At 39.9% G+C, this 20,753-nt stretch overlaps 1 protein-coding gene across 2 annotated transcripts in view; it reads right to left on the reverse strand.

Moving 5' to 3' along the window:
* Window positions 1-20,753, reverse strand: part of sgms2a (sphingomyelin synthase 2a) — a 93,794-nt gene that overhangs the window by 13,661 nt on the left and 59,380 nt on the right. For both annotated transcript variants that reach the window (XM_063046807.1, XM_063046808.1), the window contains 2 exons: window positions 12,353-12,470; window positions 4,099-4,252 (listed from right to left, as the gene is read on the reverse strand). In XM_063046807.1, the coding sequence (XP_062902877.1) occupies window positions 4,099-4,252; window positions 12,353-12,470 (272 nt within the window). The remainder of the gene's footprint in view (window positions 1-4,098; window positions 4,253-12,352; window positions 12,471-20,753) is intronic.

A 20,753-nucleotide genomic window follows, 5' to 3' on the forward strand; every position in this document is an offset into this window, starting at 1 on the left:
TACTTTTCGTGATTTTTATTAACGACCTGGATGTGGGGGTAGAAGGGTGGGTTGGCAAGTTTGCAGATGACACAAAGGTTGGTGGTGTTGTAGATAGTGTAGAGGATTGTCAAAGATTGCAGAGAGACATTGATAGGATGCAGAAGTGGGCTGAGAAGTGGCAGATGGAGTTCAACCCGGAGAAGTGTGAGGTGGTACACTTTGGAAGGACAAACTCCAAGGCAGAGTACAAAGTAAATGACAGGATACTTGGTAGTGTGGAGGAGCAGAGGGATCTCGGGGTACATGTCCACAGATCCCTGAAAGTTGCCTCACAGGTGGATAGGGTAGCTAAGAAAGCTTATGGGGTGTTAGCTTTCATAAGTCGAGGGATTTAGTTTAAGAGTCGCGATGTAATGATGCAGCTCTATAAAACTCTGGTTAGGCCACACTTGGAGTATTGTGTCTAGTTCTGGTTGCCTACTATAGGAAGGATGTGGAAGCATTGGAAAGGGTACAGAGGAGATTTACCAGGATGCTGCCTGGTTTAGAAAGTATGCATTATGATCAGAGATTAAGGGAGCTAGGGCTTTACTCTTTGGAGAGGAGGAGGATGAGAGGAGACATGATAGAGGTGTACAAGATAATAATAGGAATAGATAGAGTGGATAGCCAGTGCCTCTTCCCCAGGGCACTACTGCTCAATACAAGAGGACATGGCTTTAAGGTAAGGGTTGGGAATTTCAAGGGGGATATTTGAGGAAGGTTTTTTACTCAGAGAGTGGTTGGTGCGTGGAATGCACTGCCTGAGTCAGTGGTGGAGGCAGATACACTAGTGAAGTTTAAGAGAGTACTAGACAGGTATATGGAGGAATTTAAGGTGGGGGTTTATATGGGAGGCAGGGTTTGATGGTCGGCACAACATTGTGGGCCGAAGGGCCTGTAATGTGCTGTACTATTCTATGTTCTATGTACTTTTGGTAACTATAGTTCGATATAGTATTTGTATGGGGGTCATCACCATTGCAACTTTACAATAAAAGACAAAAATAAGGCTGGAATGCACAGAAAAGTATTGATGAGCAGTGATGAACACTTCTGTCTGTCTACTCATTGTGTCAGAGTCTTAAGCCTCCCAGTCACAAACTGTACTGAACTGCGTGTAGTCAATTTGAACCAGAGACAGCACATCTCCCCAGGGATAACAAGGAATAAATCAGATCCGGGGTGTTCTGTTGATGGTTGTTTTAGAAAGTAAAAATATCAGTGAAGACAGTCAGATCTTACAGCAATGCTATTTTCACAGTCTCATGCTTCAGATCTTACAAATTAATGTTTACCAATTGGGCAATACCCGTGTTGCTGAAAGCTGTACAACCACATCACTAAATGTCAACATCTGTATCACAGAGTTGGAAGAGGGAAGCACGTGAGGGACTTGGAAATTACTGTCAAACCCAAAGTATGGAATATGTATCAGCAGGAAGTTCACATTATTTGTTTATAATAAATGTTATTTTCAATTGTGTAGTATTAGTATAGCAGAAAATGGCTGATATGTTCTTCATGTGTCAGATTTAGCTCAAGCTTAAGAACAATTGGTTTTAAGCAAGGAAATCTTACATTAATGCTACACCCTGTTGTTTAGATACATATCAAATAAATGCAGCTGTTGCACATCAGAACTTAGCTTTCTGGGACTGGGTGTGGTGAAATACATGTTGAGCATGCCGTCTGGAAAATAACAGGATATGGAAAAAGTCTTCTGACAAATCACAAAATGTTCTACAATACAGTGAGGAACTTAATAAAACCCTTATGTTCTTGTAGCTGGCTGCAAAAAAAACTCTTCCAATATGTAGTGCAATGAGTTAAACACATAACTTCACAGAGCCTATAAGCAATTGGACCTCCTGTATATAAAGTTTGCAAAAAGAAAGCAAAGCAAAGCAGGGTGCAACTTGCTTGCCAATGCACAGCCATACAGGAAGTGCTAATGAAAGGCCTCAACAGTAAATGCTGACCATCCATTTCACTCCTTAGGTGTTGCCAGACTACTTAGTTCCTCCAGCATTTTCTGTGTTGCTCTGGATTTTCATCAGTCTCTTGTGTCTGCCAATATGCGGCCAACTGATTTGCTGTTGAATTCATTCATATTATTCGATACCATATCTGGGCAAATGCAATAGCAGCAATGGAGGTGAATGACAAGGAAAGTCCTCTGACATTTCAACTAAGTACTGGTCTTAATTTCCATCAGCAGCATCTAAAAAACATCTAAACTGTACCAAACATGGAATAGTACAGCACAGTAAGGCCCTTTGGCCCACGATGCTGTGCTGACCTCTTAACCTATTTCAAGGTCAATTTAACACTTCCCCCACACATAGTCTTCCATTTTCCTGTATTTCATATGTGGTGAATGACCAAAAGCTTCAGGACAACTTCTGAGAGGAAATGTTGTTTCAATAGGATGGCCCATGTGCAATCAATGTGAGTGAGGTTAACACAAAAGCCTTGTATATAAAATGTGTACTTTATACACAAGGCAGTTTAATATCTTTATGGTAATGTTAATGACATATTAATTATCTATGTGAACCCCCAGTATCTCTGTCCCTTCAAATTTTATCCATTCTTAAGCCAGGTATTCATCTTCTGGACCTATTGATCTTGAATTCACTGATTGGAATAATATCAGTCGAAAAAGATTGAGTAAATGCAAGCAGGCTTTTTCCACTAAGGTTGGGTGGGACTCCAACCAGAGTCCATGGGTTAAGGGTGAAAGGTGAAAAGTTTAAAGGAAACTTCTTCATTCAGAGGGTCGTGAAAGTGTGAAATGTGCTGGCAGCACAAGTGGTGCATGTGACCTCAATTTCAACATTTAAGAGAGGTGGGAGTATGGGGCCATGGTTGTGGTGCAGGTCGATGGGAGTAGGCAGGTAAGTGGTTTCAGCATGGACTGGATGGGCTGAAGGACCTGTTTCTGTGCTGGACTAACTCTTTGTACAGTATTGTACAGTACACTGTAGGCAGGAATGTTGAATTAAGCAGTTGTTAGATATCAGATGATGGACCACTAAGACAGGACTTGTTACAGGGATGAGTGGCCTGGACAGTCACTGGAAATCTTGACTCATTTGAATTGTCAGATTGACTCCCTGAATGTTACAAACATAAAAGGTTCAGTTCATAGCACAGACGGGTAGAAAGAAAGGGAAGAGTAATGTAGAATTAGATGCTCAATTCAGATTACCGTAATCTGTCAATCTCAAATAAAGATATTTCACCCCTGAATAAGGTCTATTTTTATTTTTTATCATTATAGTTGTTACAAGCAAGTTTTTCATTGTATCTCTACCTCACCTTACTTGTGCACATGACAATAAACTTGACTTGAAATTTTGTATCAGGACATTTGACCATAATACCATAAAACATGGACCAGAATTAGGCCACTTGGCCCATCGAATTTGTTTTGCCATTTCTCCATGGCTAATTTATTATCTTTCTCAACCCAATTCTCCTGCCTTCTCCCCATAACCTTTGATGCCATGACAAACCAAGAACTTATCAACCTCCGCTTTAAATATACCCTTAACATGGCCTTACAGCTGTATGTAGTAATGCATTTCACATATTCACTATCCTCCAGATAAAGAAATTCCTCCTCAGTTCTGTTCTAAATGGAGACATGCCTTGTTTTTAAATGGATGTCCCTCTATTCTGAGGTTGTGCCCTCTCAATTATTTGCACAATTATTTAATTGCTGGGTTATTATAAATATAGTTAAGAAGGGAGAGAGCAGTTTTGGACATCCTAGGAGGAGGAAATCTGGTAGAAGCATTTCTAGCAGATGATTTGTCCTTGTGACTGTAGCTCCAACCCTTAAAGCATCCAGCAAAGTCTCTGAAGAACCCTTTCTTGGGCAATACTTGATCTCTGCTTTTTGACTCCTGACTAGTAAATACCAGTAATGATTCACGTGAAAAGTCAGATACACAGGAATATACGCTGTTTCACTACAGTGTGTTATATTGTGCCAAAGCACCATTGCATCTACCCCCTTGCACTATTGCAGTTAAGATCAACAACTACTCCATTCAGGAAACCACTTACATTCTTTTATGAACAAATAAGTGATGGTCAGCATAACAGTGTGACCACTGTACAGAAAGTCTCCACACATGATGTGTGACCCAGTAATGGAAAGCCCTCCACCAGATATCAGCTTTAAGATGCGTTGTAGTTTGGCCTGAGAGTCCCCATAGAGCTGGAAGAGAACAAAACAATGATGAGACACTTACTGATTCTCCTCAAATAGGTCCAGTGACCAACCCCACCACCTCAAGCCCAGGGTTCACCCACTCTGGAGATAAAAACTGTGGACGTATAAAGGTAATACTAATTCCCCACTGTGCCATTTGCTCAAAAACAAACCAAAAAAAAATTGAGTCTGTTACTTTAATTTAGACAAGGAATTTCTGGAAGAATATTTAATAAAAAATGTGTATCCACTTTAAATGCTATTATTCAACTTGCACTCAAACTGTGAATTGTTCCTTTGTATTTTTTATAATTAAAAAGAGTTGTAGTGTATCCTGTTTCTCTGATGCCTTGTAACTCGATCAGTTCACGAGAACAGAAAACACATCAGTTTGTTGAGATAAAAACTGCAAGCACAGTGCGATAATGTTGCAGTTATTAACCATACAACTATGTAACATAGCCCTTTAGGTGATAGCAACCCAATGACCCTTTAGTATCAGTTACCTTCGCCGTTGATCTCACAATCCAACACACCACAAACTACAATAACAAATAGATCATTAATTGAATTGCTTTTTTTTATTCAAGGGATGCAAACCAACTAAAAAAAGTCAATGTTTTTAATTTAATCATAAAATTTGCAATTACATTGCATGTCTTTTATCCGTCATCATTCACTGTATTGAGTACATCACTAACTTGCTTGCAATTTTTATATTATGGTGATATGGCATAAACTTGTCTCAGAATGTAAGAAAGTAAACACATTGCATGTTTCATTCTTGTAAATAATTTTTATCATCAATAAAGTTTATTTTGGATAAACAAAAAGTAACAATCAGAAGCTGATTGCTCCTTACATTGGAAGACCAGGAAGTTTCAGGCAAACCACAGTGAGTCTCTCAGAATGCTGCTGATCTTCCAGCAGTCGACATTTATCTCAGTGTTCATCCTGAGCACAATCCACAAGGCAGTGATTTCTGTGTCACCATCACTTGGAATGAACCTCAACTGGCATTTATTGACCATCTCTAATTAACCCTTAACTGAATGACTTGGCTTGGTAAAGTGTCAGTCAAATTGTTATGGATGTGGAGTTACATTTAGATCCAGGTCAAGGAATCACATTCAAGAACACGAGTTTTAAAGGACAGCCTGGTGTTTCATCATCAGTACTGATAACAAGTTCAATATTCCAGAATTTATTTAGAGCGAAGACCTTTGCCTTGAAAGATTATGTTTGTTATGAGCAGATCTGCTGGGTGCTTTTAGTATTGTGCTTGCATTTCAGATTTCCAATATTTGCTTTGACAAAGTCAGGGGGTCTACATCACAGGAGTAAAGCTGGATAATGTTGAACTGTCTCCAACCACAATAATCCCAAATACTTAACTATTTTCAATGTACTCATATGCAATTTAATGAAAATACAGAAGTTTATATTCAATAAGTCACTGACAAAATAGAATATACAACGTTAGAAGCATTATTCTAGCACCGGCCTTACTTGGCTTGGGTTTCTGAAACAAACTGGATTTCTAGAGCCTCTTTCAGATGCAACTGCGAGCCATTGATAAAAGGCCAGATTTAAAATTATTTACAGAAACTTCCAACATGGGTTTTGCCCAGGGTACACTTCATCAACAAGGAGCTGAATGGTTTCTGCCATGTGACATGTCATTGATATGATTGTCCTTCTTTAGAGAAGAGGGAACACAAAGGGTATTGATGCATTGTAAACAGAATGCGATGGTTTGATGGCACAATACATACAGTATATTAATTTGATGGCACCGTTAATGTCAAGAGGACATGTACTGTACTTTATGTATTTCCTATACATTTTTATGAATATAAAAATATACCTTGAAATATACCTTGGGATATCATGTTACAACTGTACAAGACATTGGTGAGGTTGCGCTTGGAAGTTGTGTGTAGTTTTGGTCACTATGCTATGGGAAGGATATAGTTAAGCGAGAGAGAGCATAAGGATGAGAAACTAGAGTTGGGGGTTTTCCTCTGGAACCTAAGTGACTAAAGGGGTGACTTTACAGAGGTGTATAAAATCACAAGGGACATAGATAAAATGAATGGATGTAATCTTTTTCCTAGGGTATGGGAATCTAAAATGAGAGGGCATGGATTTAAAGGATTTAGTAGGGATTTTGAGAGGCAGGTTTTTTCACACATTAGTTGGTGTATATGGGAACAAGCTGCGAGAGGCAGTGATAGATGTGGGTATAATTACAATGTTTAAAAGACATTTGAACAGGTTCATGGATAGGAGAGGTTTAAAGAATTTTGCCCAATGCAGGCAAATTAAACTAGACAAGGAAGGGACCTTGGTCCACATGGACAAGTTGTGCCAAAGGGCCTATTACCATATTTTTATAACACTAAATTTAAAAAAATGTAGCTGGCTCCCTTTTGTCTGCCAAAATGTATTGGTCTTCCACAGTAAGGAGGTGTCTGCATATGAATGTTGCTGATTGGCACATTCCAAGGTACTGGCGTATTGCTGCAGGATGAAACTTAAAGTTCAGTGCAGCTACTGCACAGCCTTTGTAGATAAGAGGGGAACACAATATTGGGTCCTGCTGTCACAGAAATTGGAAGAGCTGGGTCCTGTTTAACAACCTCTCAAACACTTCAGAGGTGCACTATTTAAAGAGGAGGAAACAATGAGTAGCTTTGATGCATTCTGTATTGAATTGATTGTACAACAAATGCAAAATACATTGCATTCTCCATTGTAAATACCTGTCTTCATTGTATTTACTGTTTATGTTATGGATAAAGGATATTTTTAGGAAAAAGTTTGCTAGCCCTCTGTGATTTCACATCAAATGCTGAGACTGACCTTACCTTATGTGCCCTTGCTTTCCCAGAAAAGTCATATGTAACACCATAAGATACAAGAACAGAATTAGTCCATTTGGTCTATCGAGTCTGCCTCGCAATTTCATCATGTATTCTTCTCAACTCCAATCTCCTACTTTCTCCCTGTATCCCTTCATGCCCTGACCAATCAAGAATCTATCAACCTCTGCCTGAAACATACATAAAGGCTTGGCCTCCACAGCTGCCTGTAGCAAAGGATTCCACAGATTCACCACTCTGGCTAAAGAAATTCCACCTCATCTCCATTCTAAAATGCTAACCCTCAATTTTGAGGCTGTTTCCTCTGCTCTTAGACTCTTCCAGCATAGGAAACATCTCTCCACATCCATTCTATCAAGGCCTTTCACCATTCTATTGGTTTTAATGAGTCACCCCTCATTCTTCTGAATTATAATGAATGCAAGCCCAAATAAATCAAACACTCTTCATATGACAAGCCATTCAATCCTGGAAACATTTTTGTCAATCTCCATTGAACTCTCTCCAGTTTCAGCACATCCTTTCTAAGATAAGGGGCTCAAACCTGCTCACAATACTCCAAGAGAGGCCTCAAAGTGCTTTATAAAGTTTCAACATTACATCTTGCTTTTATATTCTATTCCTCTTGAAATGAATGCTAACATTGCATTTGCCTTCCCCACCACAGACTCAACTTGCAAATTACCTTTAGGGAATCCAGCACAAGGACTCCCAGGTCCCTTTGCACCTCAGTTTTTTGTATTTTCTCTCCATTTAGAAAATAGTCAACCCTTTAATTTCTTCTACCAAAGTGAATGACCATACACATACTAACACTGTATTCCATCTGCCATATCTTTGCCATTCTCCTAATCTGTCTAATCCTTCTGTAGGTTCTTTACTTCCTCAAAACTACCTGCCTGTCTACCTATTTTCATATCATCTGCAAACATCAGCAGTGCCAACAATGCCATCATCCAAATCATTGACATACAACGTAAAAAGAATCAGTTCCAACACAGACACCAGTGGAACACCACTAGTCACTGGCAACCAGCCAGAAAAGGCTCCCTTTATTCCCACTCCTTGCCTCCTGTCAATCAGCCACTTCTTTATCCATGCTAAAATCTTTCCTGTAATATCATGGGCTCATAGTTTGTGAAGCAGCCTTATATGTGGCACCTTGTCAAAGGCCTTCAGAAAAATCAAAATACATGACATTAACTGATCCTCCTTTGTCTATCCTGCTTGTTAATTCTTCAACGAATTCCAACAGATTTGTCAGGCAAGATTTTCCCTTGAGGAAACCATGCTGACTATGGCCTATTTTATCATGTGCCTCCAAGTACCCTGAGACCTCATCCTGATAATCGACTCCAACATCTTCCCAACCATTGAAGTCAGACTAACTGGCCTATAATTTCCTTTCTTCTGCCTCTCTCCCTTCTTGGAGAGTGGAGTGACATTTACAATTTTCCAGTCTTCCGGAACCATTCCTGAATCTAGTGATTCTTGAAAGATCGTTACTAATGCCTCCAAGATCTCTTCAGCCATCTTTCAGAACTCTGGGGTGTACACCACCTGGTCCAGGTGGCTTATCTAACTTCAGACCTTTCAGTTTCCCAAGAACCTTCTCTCTAGTTATGGTAACTTCACACACTTCATGCCCCCTAACACCTGGAACTTTCACCATATTGCTAGTGTATTCCACAGTGAAGACTGATGCAAAATACTTATTCAGTTCATCTGCCATCTCGTTGTCCCCCATTACTCCCTCTCCAGCATTGTTTTCCAGCAGTCCGATATCCACTCTCACCACTCTTTTACCACTCTCACCGCTCTTTTACACTTTATGTATCTGAAGAAACTTTTGGTTTCCTCTTTAATTTTGTTGGCTAGCTTACTTTTGTTATCCATCTTTATCTTCTAATGACTTTTTTAGTTGCCTGCTGTTGATATTTGAAAGCTTCCCAATCCTCTAACTTCCCACTATTTTTTGCTGTATCATATGCCAGGTCTTTGGCTTTTATGTTGGCTTTAACTTCTCTTGTTAGCAACAGTTGTGCCATCTTTCCTTTAGCATACTTCTTCCTCTTTCAGATATACATATGCTGGACCTTCCGAATTGCATCCAAAAATTCCAACTGTTGCTATTCTGCCATCATCCCTACCAGTGTTCTTTTCCAATCAATTCTGGCCAACTCCTCTCTGAGTCCTCTGTAAGTCCCTTTTCTCCACTGTAATACTGATACATCTGACCTTAGCTTTCCCTTCTCAAATTTCAGGGTGAATCCGATCACATTATGCTCACTACCCCTAAGGGTTCTTTTACCTTATGCTCTCTAATAAATTCTGGTTCATTACACAACACCCAATCCAGAATAGCCGATCCCTTAGTGGGCTCAACCATGAGCTGCTCTAAAAAGCCATCCCATAGGCACTGCTGAAATTCCCCCTCCTGGAATTCAGCACAAGCTTGATTTTTCCAATCTACCTGCATATTGAATTCTCCCATGACTGTTATAACATTGCCCTTCTGAAATACACTTTCTATCTCTGTTGTAATTTGTAGGGCACATCTTACTACTATTTGGCGGTCTGTATACAACTCCCATCAGGGTTTTTTTTCACCCTTGCAGTTCCTTAGCTCGATCCATAATGATTCAACATCTTCTAACCCTGTGTCATCTCCTTCTAATGACTTGATTTCATTTTTTGCCAACAGAGCAACGCCATCCCCTCTGCCTTCCTGCCTATCCTTTCAATACAATGTGTATCCTTGGACATCAAGCTCCCAGCTACAATCTTTCAGCCATGATTCCGTGATGTCTACAACATCATACTTACCAATCTGCAACAGTGCTGCAAGCTCACCTCCCTTATTCCATATACTGTGCGTATTCAGATATAACACCTTCAGACCTTATCAATTTTGACTGCCTTTTACATTGCAACTCTGTGTACTGTAATTTTGCCCTACCAACCGCCTCTCCTCACTGCACCCTGCCTGTTTGTAAACCAGTTACCTCATCTTCAGCACTCTCATCCGCCTTTCCTACAATACTTTTTGCATTGAAATAATATATGCAGCTCAGGAGACTAGCTGCACCATTCTTAACTTTTTGATTCTTGACTTTATCTGAGATCCACAACCTCTTCACTAACAGTTCTGGCACTCTGGTTCCCATGCCCCTGCAACTCTAGTTTAATCCCCACCATGCAGCATTAACAAACCTTCCCACTTGGATATTAGTTCCTCTCCAGTTCAGGTGCAAATGGTCCCTTCTGTACAGGTCTTCCCCTGGAAGAGAGCCCAATGATCCTAAAATCTTATGCTCTCCCTCCTACATCACCTTCTTAGCCACTTTTTAAACTGTATAATTTTCCTAGTTCTGGTCTCACTAGCATGTGGCAAGGGTAGCAATCCTGAGATCATAACCCTGGAGATCTGCCCTTTAACCTAGAACCTAACTCCCTGAAATGCCTATGCAGAACCTTGAAACTCATCCTACCCAGGTCATTGGTACCTACATGGTCCACCACTTCTGACTGTTCACTCTCCCACTTAAGAAGGCTGAGGACTCGTTCTGAGATAATCCCAGACGCTGGCACCCAGGAGGCAACTTACCATCCGGGAATCTCATTCTCACCCACAGAATCACCTGTTCCCCTAACTAATGAATCCCCTATCAGCACAGTGTGCCCCTTCTCCCCCTTTCCCTTCTGAGTCACAGAGGCAGACTCAGTGGATCAACCATGATGAAATGGTGGACCAGACTCGATGGGCCAAATGACCTAATTCTGCTCCAATATCAGTGCCGGAGATCCAACCACTGCGACTCTTTTCTCTGTTAAGTATATCACAGCACAGGTCATTCAATGGACTGCCCGCACAGACCATTATACATTATCTTACACTAATCAGAGTTTTTATGGTGCCTGGGTTGTAGACAGGGGTGGTATCCCATGGTTACTTTTCCCTGCAGAAACAAGACCAATTTATTGTCTTTCTATCTTCATTTTAGGAAGAGTGCTTAATACAACAGAAAAAAGGCAGCAGCTATTTTTTTGTCTTTGCTTATCTGATAGAGAATCTCAGAGACTTAGATTTTTAATATTTTGTAAATGCTGATACAAATTAGCTGGCAGCATTAGATAGAACCAAATCGCATTACATCAAGGAAATAACTTTCTTTCTCCTTCAGTTTAATAACTTTCTGTAGAGATCAGCCAGATGGGCATGTCAAAAATATTTACCATTGATAACACTTTACACAGCCAAAGAAGACTAATCTTATATTGGCTGCTGGTTAACTCTTTCATTAAGCCTTCTATCTCACCCTATTGGAGATAGTCTCTTTGTTCTACCCATTCTCCTCCCACTGGCTGAAAACTAATTTGCTTTCTGAGTAGCATCCAAGCTGATGACATGAATATTTAATTCTCTAATATCCAGTAATTTCTTCCCCTCACCCTTCTCTCTTATTTCTATTGCATATTCTGGCACCCCTCTTATTTCTTCTCCTCTCCTGTCACTTCCTCCTGCTGCCTCCCTTCCTTCCATTCTCCCATGGTTCATTGTCTTCTCCTGTCAGATTCTTTCTTCTTCATCCCTCTACCTTTTCCACCTATCACCTGCCAGCTTACTGTCCTTCCCCCTCCCTCCTTCCTTTCTAATCCTGATGGAAGGTCTTGGCTCGAAGCATTGACTATTTATTCCTGTTCTTCCTGACCTGCTGAGTTCATCCAGGATTTGTGCGATGGGCTGGATGTGCAATAGACACACAGTGTGTGTCTTACCAGCATCTGCAGAATCCCTTGTGGTTCTAACTCAATTATCTAGTCTCCACTGGGATAGAGACTTTCAGAAATTGACACATGTTATGAGACGTTGTTGCTACACATCTGTAGTTAAAGTGATTGCCCACTGATCTTGTAGCCACATTTCTTCATTTGAGATTCTTCCAGGAGTGAAAAATTCTCAACATTCCCGAAAGATCTTGTGTGTTTCAATAAAATCACTGCCTGACTTCCAAACAACACCACCACAACAAAAAAAAAGGCTCAATTTCTTTAGCTGCTTGTTGTAGGAAGCCTTTCAGATTTTTGGAATTAGCCTGGGAATCACTTTTGGACTGCCTCCAGTGTCAACATAATTTTTCTTAAATATGGAGAGTACAACACAAAACAAATGGAAAGTGGCTAAAACACATGGAAAATCTGGTCTAAATAAGGTTCTTACTTTTGGTGCACAGTGGAAATGCATTCCAGGCACAGGTAGAGTTGTGATGTACATTGTGATACACCTGTAAAGGTACAGGGTTCCCATTATGAAGAAGAACCTACGTCCCACAATTGACCTAGAGTGAAAAGAAGAAGCATTAGCTAAGCATTATTTAATCACTCATAGAGTCCACATTTCAGTATCAAAGACTGGACATCCCAAGAAGTAAATATGCTCTGAGCTGCTGGATTTCGGTTTCCATCTTCAGAAAACTTCTAAATGAACAGCAGATAATGCAAAAATGAAAACAAAAATAAATCAACACCTAAAGCACTTTCATAACACCACCATCTCCGCTCCATCAACCAATGCTGGAACATAAGTACATAAGGAATAAAAGCACCAGAAGTCTCTTCAGCTCTTTGAGCCTTTTCCACCATTCAATAAGCGGAGGGACTATCTTCTAACTTTTACTCCATTTTTCCATACTGATTCCACATCCCATAATTGCCTTAATAGCCGAAGCATTATTAATCTCTGCCTAATTAATTCAGTGCCTAAGAATTCACAATGCTCTAAGGTAGAAAATTAAGATTCTCAACCCTTTCTGAATGAGCAATCACCTATTCTGAAACACCAGCCTCTGGTTCTAGACTCTCCAGCCAGGGGATACACCAACCCTTCTAAGTCCAAGGTTATTATCTAAGTACATATATGTCACTATATACTACCCTGAGATTTATTTCCTTGTGGGCATTCACATAAAATACAAAGAAGCACAATAGAATCAATGAAAAACCACACACAAGACAAACAAACATGCAAAAAACAACAAACTGCAAATACAAACAGAAAAAATGATGATAATAATAATAATAAATAAATAACTGACAAATATACAAATATCTAAAACAAGAGATGAAGTTTCCTTGAAAGGAAGTTGGTAGGTTGTGGGAACAGTTCAGTGTTGGGATGAGTGAAGTTGAGCGAAGTTATCCTCTCTGGTTCAAGAGCCTGATGCTTGATGGGTAATTACTGTTCCTGAACCTGGTGGTGTGGGCCCTAAGGCTCCTGTACCTCCTTCCTGATTGAAGCAGTGAGAAGAGAACATGGTTGGGTTGTGGGGATTCTTGATGATAGATGCTGCTTTCCTGTCCAGTCGCATAAGGATTCTGGATGTTTCAATAAGATCACCTTTCACTCTTTTAAGCTCTCTTTATGCCCAAATTTGCTTAATCTCTCCTGAAAGGACAAATTCCCTTTGCCAAGAAACAATATGGTGAACCTTCGTTGCACTCCCTTATTTGCAGAGTAACTCTCATGACCATTTTTCTAGAGCACTGTGAGGTGGAAAGGTACTAGCTGGTTCATCAGTTCTGAAAAGTAGCTACTGTCTAAGTTCTTACTTCAGGTTATGTTCACAGATAATCCAAAATTCGTGCTTGTTATAAAAGCCATGGAATAAAACAGCATGAAAACAGGTCCTTTGGCCCATCTCATCCACGCCAATCAAGATGTCCACTTAAGCTGCTCCCATTTGATTTGTGTTTGGCCCATATCCCTCTAAACCCCTCCGATCCATGCACTTGTCCGTGCCTTTTGAATGTTGTTATTGCATCCACCTTCACCAGTTTTCCTAGCTGCTCATTCCATACACACACCACTTCTGTGTGAAGAAGCTACGTCTAAGGGCCTCTTTAAACCTAAACTGAAACCAAACCTAATTATCCTGTTCAATGATACTACAATGCTACAATTATATTCAAGTTGGACAAATTTTTATTGGACAAATCCAATTTTTTTTTATATCAGTCAACAATTGCTTGAGGATGACACCAGAAATTGTTCTCTTTCATTTTTATAACCAGTTAAATTTCTTCTAGAATTCTTCTATCAATCACAGTAACCTACCATACAGATCTCAACATATCACTGAACTCCTTTTAATACGTACTACTGGTTGTTAGGAAATATACATAAACTTTACAACGCTGCTGGTCTCAATATTTTTCAGTCATAGAGTCAAAGAACACTACAGCACAGAACCAGGCCTTTCAGCCCATCTAATCCATGCCAAATTATTATTCTGACTAGTCCATCGACCTGTACCTGGATCATAGACTTTCATACCCATCTCATCCATGTAATTATCCAAATTTCTCTTAAAAGCTGAAATCAAACCTGCATCCACCACTTTGCTGGCAGCTTGTTCCACACTCTCACCACCTTCTGGGTGAAGAAGTTCTCCTTCATGATCCCCTTAAACATTTCACCTTTCACCCTTAACCATGACCTCTAGTTGTAGTCTGACCCAACCTCAGCGGAAAACAACTACCCTATCTACACCCCTCACAATTATGTACATCTCTTCTCTCCTCCACGACCATTGCAGGCCTCTGTTTAACACCATACTCCCTGCTATTACACCAACAAGCTGAGAATTCTAGATCAGCTTATAGATTTATGAGGATGTTGTTTGGAATAGAGGGCATTGAGTTATAGGGAGAGGGTGACCATTCTGGATCTTTATTTCTTGGCGCCTAGGAGAATGACAGATAACCTGATAGAAATGTACAGAAATCACAAAGGGTATGGATAAGGAGGCTATAATCTTTTCCCCAGCACTACAAAGCTAGAGAGCACAGATACAAGGTGAGTCAGGAGAGATTTAAAAGAAACATGACAGGTAACTCCTTTACACAGTGGGTAGTGAGGACCTGGAATGAGCTACCTGAGGAAGTGGCTGAGGTGGTTATAATGATCACACTTAAGAGGAATTTTGGATAGGTCCTATACATGAAGGAGAAGGGTCTTGGAGTGTTATGAACTAAAACACATGCAACTGGGACTAGCAGGAAGGATGATGTGGTTGGCAATGACCAGTTGGTCTGAAGGGCTGGCATCTTTTTGAATCTATGAAAAAAATAATCCTGCATCAGATAGATTTAACATGACAAAATAGGAAGTGAGAAATAGAAGGGATTCTCCAAGGAGGCTAAGGCAACTAGCACATGGGTGATATTACTGAAGAATGCTTCAAGGTTGGAAGAAATAGAAAGATTGCATGGCAACACACACAAAATGGTGGAGGAACTGAGCAGGTTAGGCAGCATCTATGGGAAAGTGTATAGACAGTCAACCAAAATGTTGACTATACTCTTTTCCATAGACGCTGCCTGTCCTACTGAGTTGTTCCAGCATTTTGTGTGTGTTGCTTGGATTTTCAGCATCTACAGATTTTCTCTTGTTTGAGACTGTATGGCAACAGCTGATTTCTACACGGCCTAAATATTGCCATTTTCATTTAGTAGGTTAATTAGTCATATGGGTATGATTGAGTAGAACAGGCTCTTGGACTGGAAGAGCCATTTAATGTGCTGAATCTTGAAGTAAATAAAAAATAAAACAAATGAATTAAATAAACACATGTTCTTTTTCAACATCAGAAAACAGAATATATTATCTGGCAATTATCCGGTTAGACTTATTGAGAGATTGTTACATGCAAAAACTATGCTTCAAAACACTTGGCTACAAAACACTTTGGAATGCCTCAACAATGTGAAAGTGGCTGCAGAAACACACTGTTCTTTCCTTTCAACAATTTAGGCCTTCAAAGGTTTGAATACATTTTTTGTCAACATATTCGAGTAAAATTAAATCAATAGAAACCAGTCTGTATATCAGTCATGATGTAGGGTCACTGTGTTCTCAAAACTTTAGTGTCACTCCTTATCCACATCCCAAGTTGATAAATGGATAGAATGAAATTTCCCTACACCTGAAGACAAGGTTTTTCTAAGTTAGGAGTTCAACTCACACAAGCTACTGCAGAATTTTGATTACCCTTAGTAACACTTTAGATGTGTGGACAAAATGCTAAGGAACATAAAGGGATAGTAAAAAGATATTTTGATACTGCAGTGAGTAAGGAAGTGAATTATTTTCAAAACATGAGTAAAACCCTAATTTTCTTTCCGCAATCTTTTGTTATCCATGTAAAATGTTTGCTTTGTGGAATAGTAGCTGAAGTGACACGCTTTGTCAATGCACAGTGGTAATTTCCTGCAACTTGCTTTAGGGCTATCTGAGTCATCAACCTTTTCCAGTTTAGTTAAATGAAATCCTGTGGCAAAGCCTTTTTTGTGCTACAAACCACAGGATGATTTGGCAACTATGACCCTGTCTTGCTGCTAATTGCTGTGGAACAGTTAGCCATGACTCAATGCTCAGCACTTCCATGTGAGTCAGATAGCAATGTATTCCTGCCTCAATGCAGAGACAGGAACACAAAAAGCTTGGCTGAAACTCAAATCCACCAGCAAAAAGAATATAGCAACTTTGTGGCTGTTGCCTTTCATAGGAAATATTACAGTATCTAAAGACCCTTTACTCCCTTTCATGTGGATCAAAGTTCAAAGTAAATTTATTATCTATGTATGTGCATATTATCACATACTACCTTCAGATTTATTTTCTTGCAGGAGTTTACAGGAAAAAGGAAATAAAATAAAATTGAGGAAAAAATGTACATAAACAAACAAAGGCTAACAAACATCCAATGCGCAAAAAAGAGAGCCAATATGAAGACGAGTCAGGCCAGAATGGCAGTGGTCAGTAGGTGGTAGGTCGACAGAGGAGGGATGAAGGCTGACGGGCAGGAGGATCCAAGTGGGGGAACTTGGGAGAGATAGGCAGGTGGGTGGCAGGTGGAAGACAAGCATGAAAAGGGCAGATATAACAATGTGGGGAGGGAAGAGTAAAGGCGGGCACTGAGGCTGGAGAGTGAAACGAGGGACTCAAAGGCTTGTAGGAAGCATTAATAGAAAGATGAAGGGCAGGTGGAACCAAATGGGGGAGGGAATCAGGTGGGTGCAGTGTGTGGGTTGGAGGTGGATGGGACCAGGAGGAGGAGGAGGTGGTGGTGGGATATGGGAAATGGTACAAGGACGGAAGAACCAGAGGAGAGAAGGAGGGAACACTGAAGTTAAATGTTAACCATTTGGAAGATGCATTAAGAGCTACATTTTGAGATGACCTGCAATCTTCAAAGGCACCATACAAGTGCAAAACTTCTTTTCTTGCAAGCCGGCAGCACCACTTAGTCTCATTTTAAGGACTGTCTTTACCAACTGGTTATGGGTTCAAACTCCAACCTTTAGGGGTCCTGTCTAAATCTATGGGACTATCTTTTCCTCTTGACTCTTGGTTTAGGGGAAAGGGATAAGAGTTCATCCTAAAGTACTCAACATGATAACATGTGTAACCCTTTCGCCGTAGGCTCATAATGAGTTAGCTATTACTGTGAATACAAGCTAACAGCAACATAACTCAACAATGTATGGGAATAATGATGAAAAGGCCATTTCCAATAAATGAATACATCCAGGGTAAATATGATTGGGGTAAACACAAACATAAAAGTTTGAATGTCCCTTTAAGGGAAAGTAGGACTGTTATTTGTATGAATACTGCCACACCCATGCAAATTTACTGTTCATCAGGAAGCAGTAATTTAACTCATAGCAGTATAAACTTAAATTGTAATTGTACGTATTGACAAACTATTTTAAAATGTAACAAACACAATATACTATTGTGCTTGTTATACAAGAACAGGGCCCATCATATATACAAACACACTATATACATAAAAATATTAGTCTATAATGTACACATAATCATTGGAGTTCATTGTTGCATAATCAATCCAGGTTGCTTCATTTTGCTTACTGACAGTACTGAAATGGTTTTGCGTTGAAGAACCCATCCCGGAAAAAATATATTCACACAACATCCAAGGAAAAGGTGTCAAACCTTCTCCAAGGGCATGAGCTAACTAGCTACGTAAAAGTTATCTGCACATTCTCTGAGAGTGCATTGGTGGAGGATTTTTTGACAGCCATATCTGTCCTTCCAAATGGGTTCTGCGAGTGTTTCAGCATGTTCCTCAATGTTCGTTGTCTGTTTCTATTCTCCTTCTTTGATCCTGCATTCTCTCTCTCTCTACCCCATTCTTCCTCCATGCATGCTCTCTGAACATTCGCAAGACAAATCCTATTGCTAATTCAACAAGCCTAACTTGTCAATCAACTTAATTTTTTTAATAGTGAAAATGAAACACCCAATTGTATAATGTAATTAAAGGAACACATTGCATTTTGAGAAATGCAATTTGAGAAACATATGAATGAAATAAAGCATGGCCATAAACCAGGTATTACATTCTCCCTCCACCAAAATAGACATGTCCTTATGACTTTGTAAACCTTTGACACTTATCAAGCTCATTATTAATAACGCTACACTTATATCCCAGTAACAATATCAGTCATGCTCACACCTGTGTTCTGACAGTAGTCAGGCATATGACTCACAGCATTCAAATGAGTTAAGTGATTACAGGACCTCCAATTCATTTGTAAATGTATGCAATATATTTCATCATTGGGATTGACGAAACACTCATATTTCCAGATGTGTCATATTCCAGCCTATCTGGCAGTTTCCTGACTCTCTGAGATCTTATCTTATTTTCAGTTTGTTCAGTTTCATCGTCATTTGATATTCGTCACTATTTCTTCAACTTGAGTCTTTCCTTGTGACTTTTCATATTTACTTTGAAATGCCACATCCTGTCTATTATTCTATTCCTTCCAGAAACTCAGTTTCTCCTGCCCCCTGCCTAGACTCAGTCTCATCTTCAATTATATTGGAGTCTGTTTCCCTTTCACTATCTAATATCACTTCTGGTTGTCCAGTGGTTCTAATTCCCACTATACCCAGCTCGAGCCTGAAAGATTCAGACATCCCTTCATCAACACCTTTTGGGAGGTTTGCATGAGGCAAGTCATACCACATTCCAATTTCCTCATCTTCCGTATCTGTGTAGGTATTCAATGGATTTGTTTGGATTCTCTTCTTTCCACCATAACCATACTATTGTTTGATTTATCTTCAGCTTGTTTCTTTTCTTCTTTTCCAATGCAGAGTTCTTTTGCTCAGTGTAGGTTCTATATCAAACTCTAGGTCAATACGTACTCCTTGCCCTAGAGGTAAAAGCTGGTTCCAATGGAGAACTTTTACAGGAGCATGTCCATCTTCTGGTTTCAACCGAAAAACAGGCAAATTTGGCATCTGACTCTCCACTTCATCAGGTGTAGAGATCCAGCAGTCAGCCAACGTATGCTTCCCTTGTAGTCCTAAATTTCTTATTAGAAGTCTATCTCCGGGATCAGTTGACAAAATCTAATCCTTTGATAGTATCACTTTTTTTGTTTTCTTAGGTTTTGTTTTCTAGCAGAAACCGATACTAATTCATAAGCTTTTTGCAGTTCTTTCTTCATATTAGACACGTACCTAAGATAAGTTTTCTGTGGTAAGTCCTCACAATCTCACTTGAAATGTCCATCTTCTCCAAATTTGTAACAGCAAATTCCAGGCCTATCCTCAAACAAGCGACCCTTTGCAGCAACATTCCTTCGCTTTGTGATTTTCTCAGGTGGGTCGGGTTTTCCAGTGGATGTGTCACATTTAGCTGCAACTCGAGCAGACACCAACGGAGCATCTGTGCTTGAATACCTATACCTTATTTCTCAAAAGCCCTACTTCTGTGGCATCAGGGGTCACTTTAGCAACAGAGGCTACCACTGAAGACATTAATTGGCTTTTGGAAACATTTCACTCCTCAATCATGTTTTCTTCCTCTCTAATTTCTCTGAGTAGCTCTGTAGAAGATGGTGGATCATGCATCTTGTGGGTCATTAAAATACATAGAGCAACCAAATCTTGTGATAATGCGCCCTTCACAACTTGCTCCACTCTCAAGCGATTTATCTCGGACAATTGAACATCCCCTCTGTGGCCCAAACATTGCAGCAGTTTCTCTAACCAGAAAAGGCAGAAAATGAGCTTCTCTCCTTCCTCTTAGAATGTCTGTCAGAACTTCACCATGAGATCAGCTGAAATTTCAGTAGTGCCAAAAGCATTTTCCAGAGCTTTCATATAGTTAGTTTGAGGTGGCTAAAAGATTTTCTGCTTTAAGGAACCTCACTACAACAGCTGCAAGATCTGTTAAACTTAACTGAGGATAGGCCTGGTAATTTCTGTTACAGATTTGAAGTCGTCTCTGCTTCTTTATATTGTCTGAGCATTGCCATTTACCTAGTAAGTGAGGTGTCTGCTCAGCCCAAGCCCCATACTCTTCTTCTCCGTTTGGTGTGGGTGTGACCCCAGAGAACATTCTCTGCTTACAATAACCTTAGCATACAACAGGTATGCTGTGGCAGTTAACGACCAGTAATGGCCAGCTCAGAATTCAGATCAACAGCTGAATGACTTAGTAGAGTTCTTACATCCGTCAGAATTTTCCCTTCATTCCTCAGAAAAGTGAGCAACTTGAACTGAATGTCTTCACCCT

Source organism: Mobula hypostoma, chromosome 4 (genome assembly GCF_963921235.1).
Source record: "Mobula hypostoma chromosome 4, sMobHyp1.1, whole genome shotgun sequence".
In the NCBI taxonomy this organism is placed as follows: domain Eukaryota; kingdom Metazoa; phylum Chordata; class Chondrichthyes; order Myliobatiformes; family Myliobatidae; genus Mobula; species Mobula hypostoma.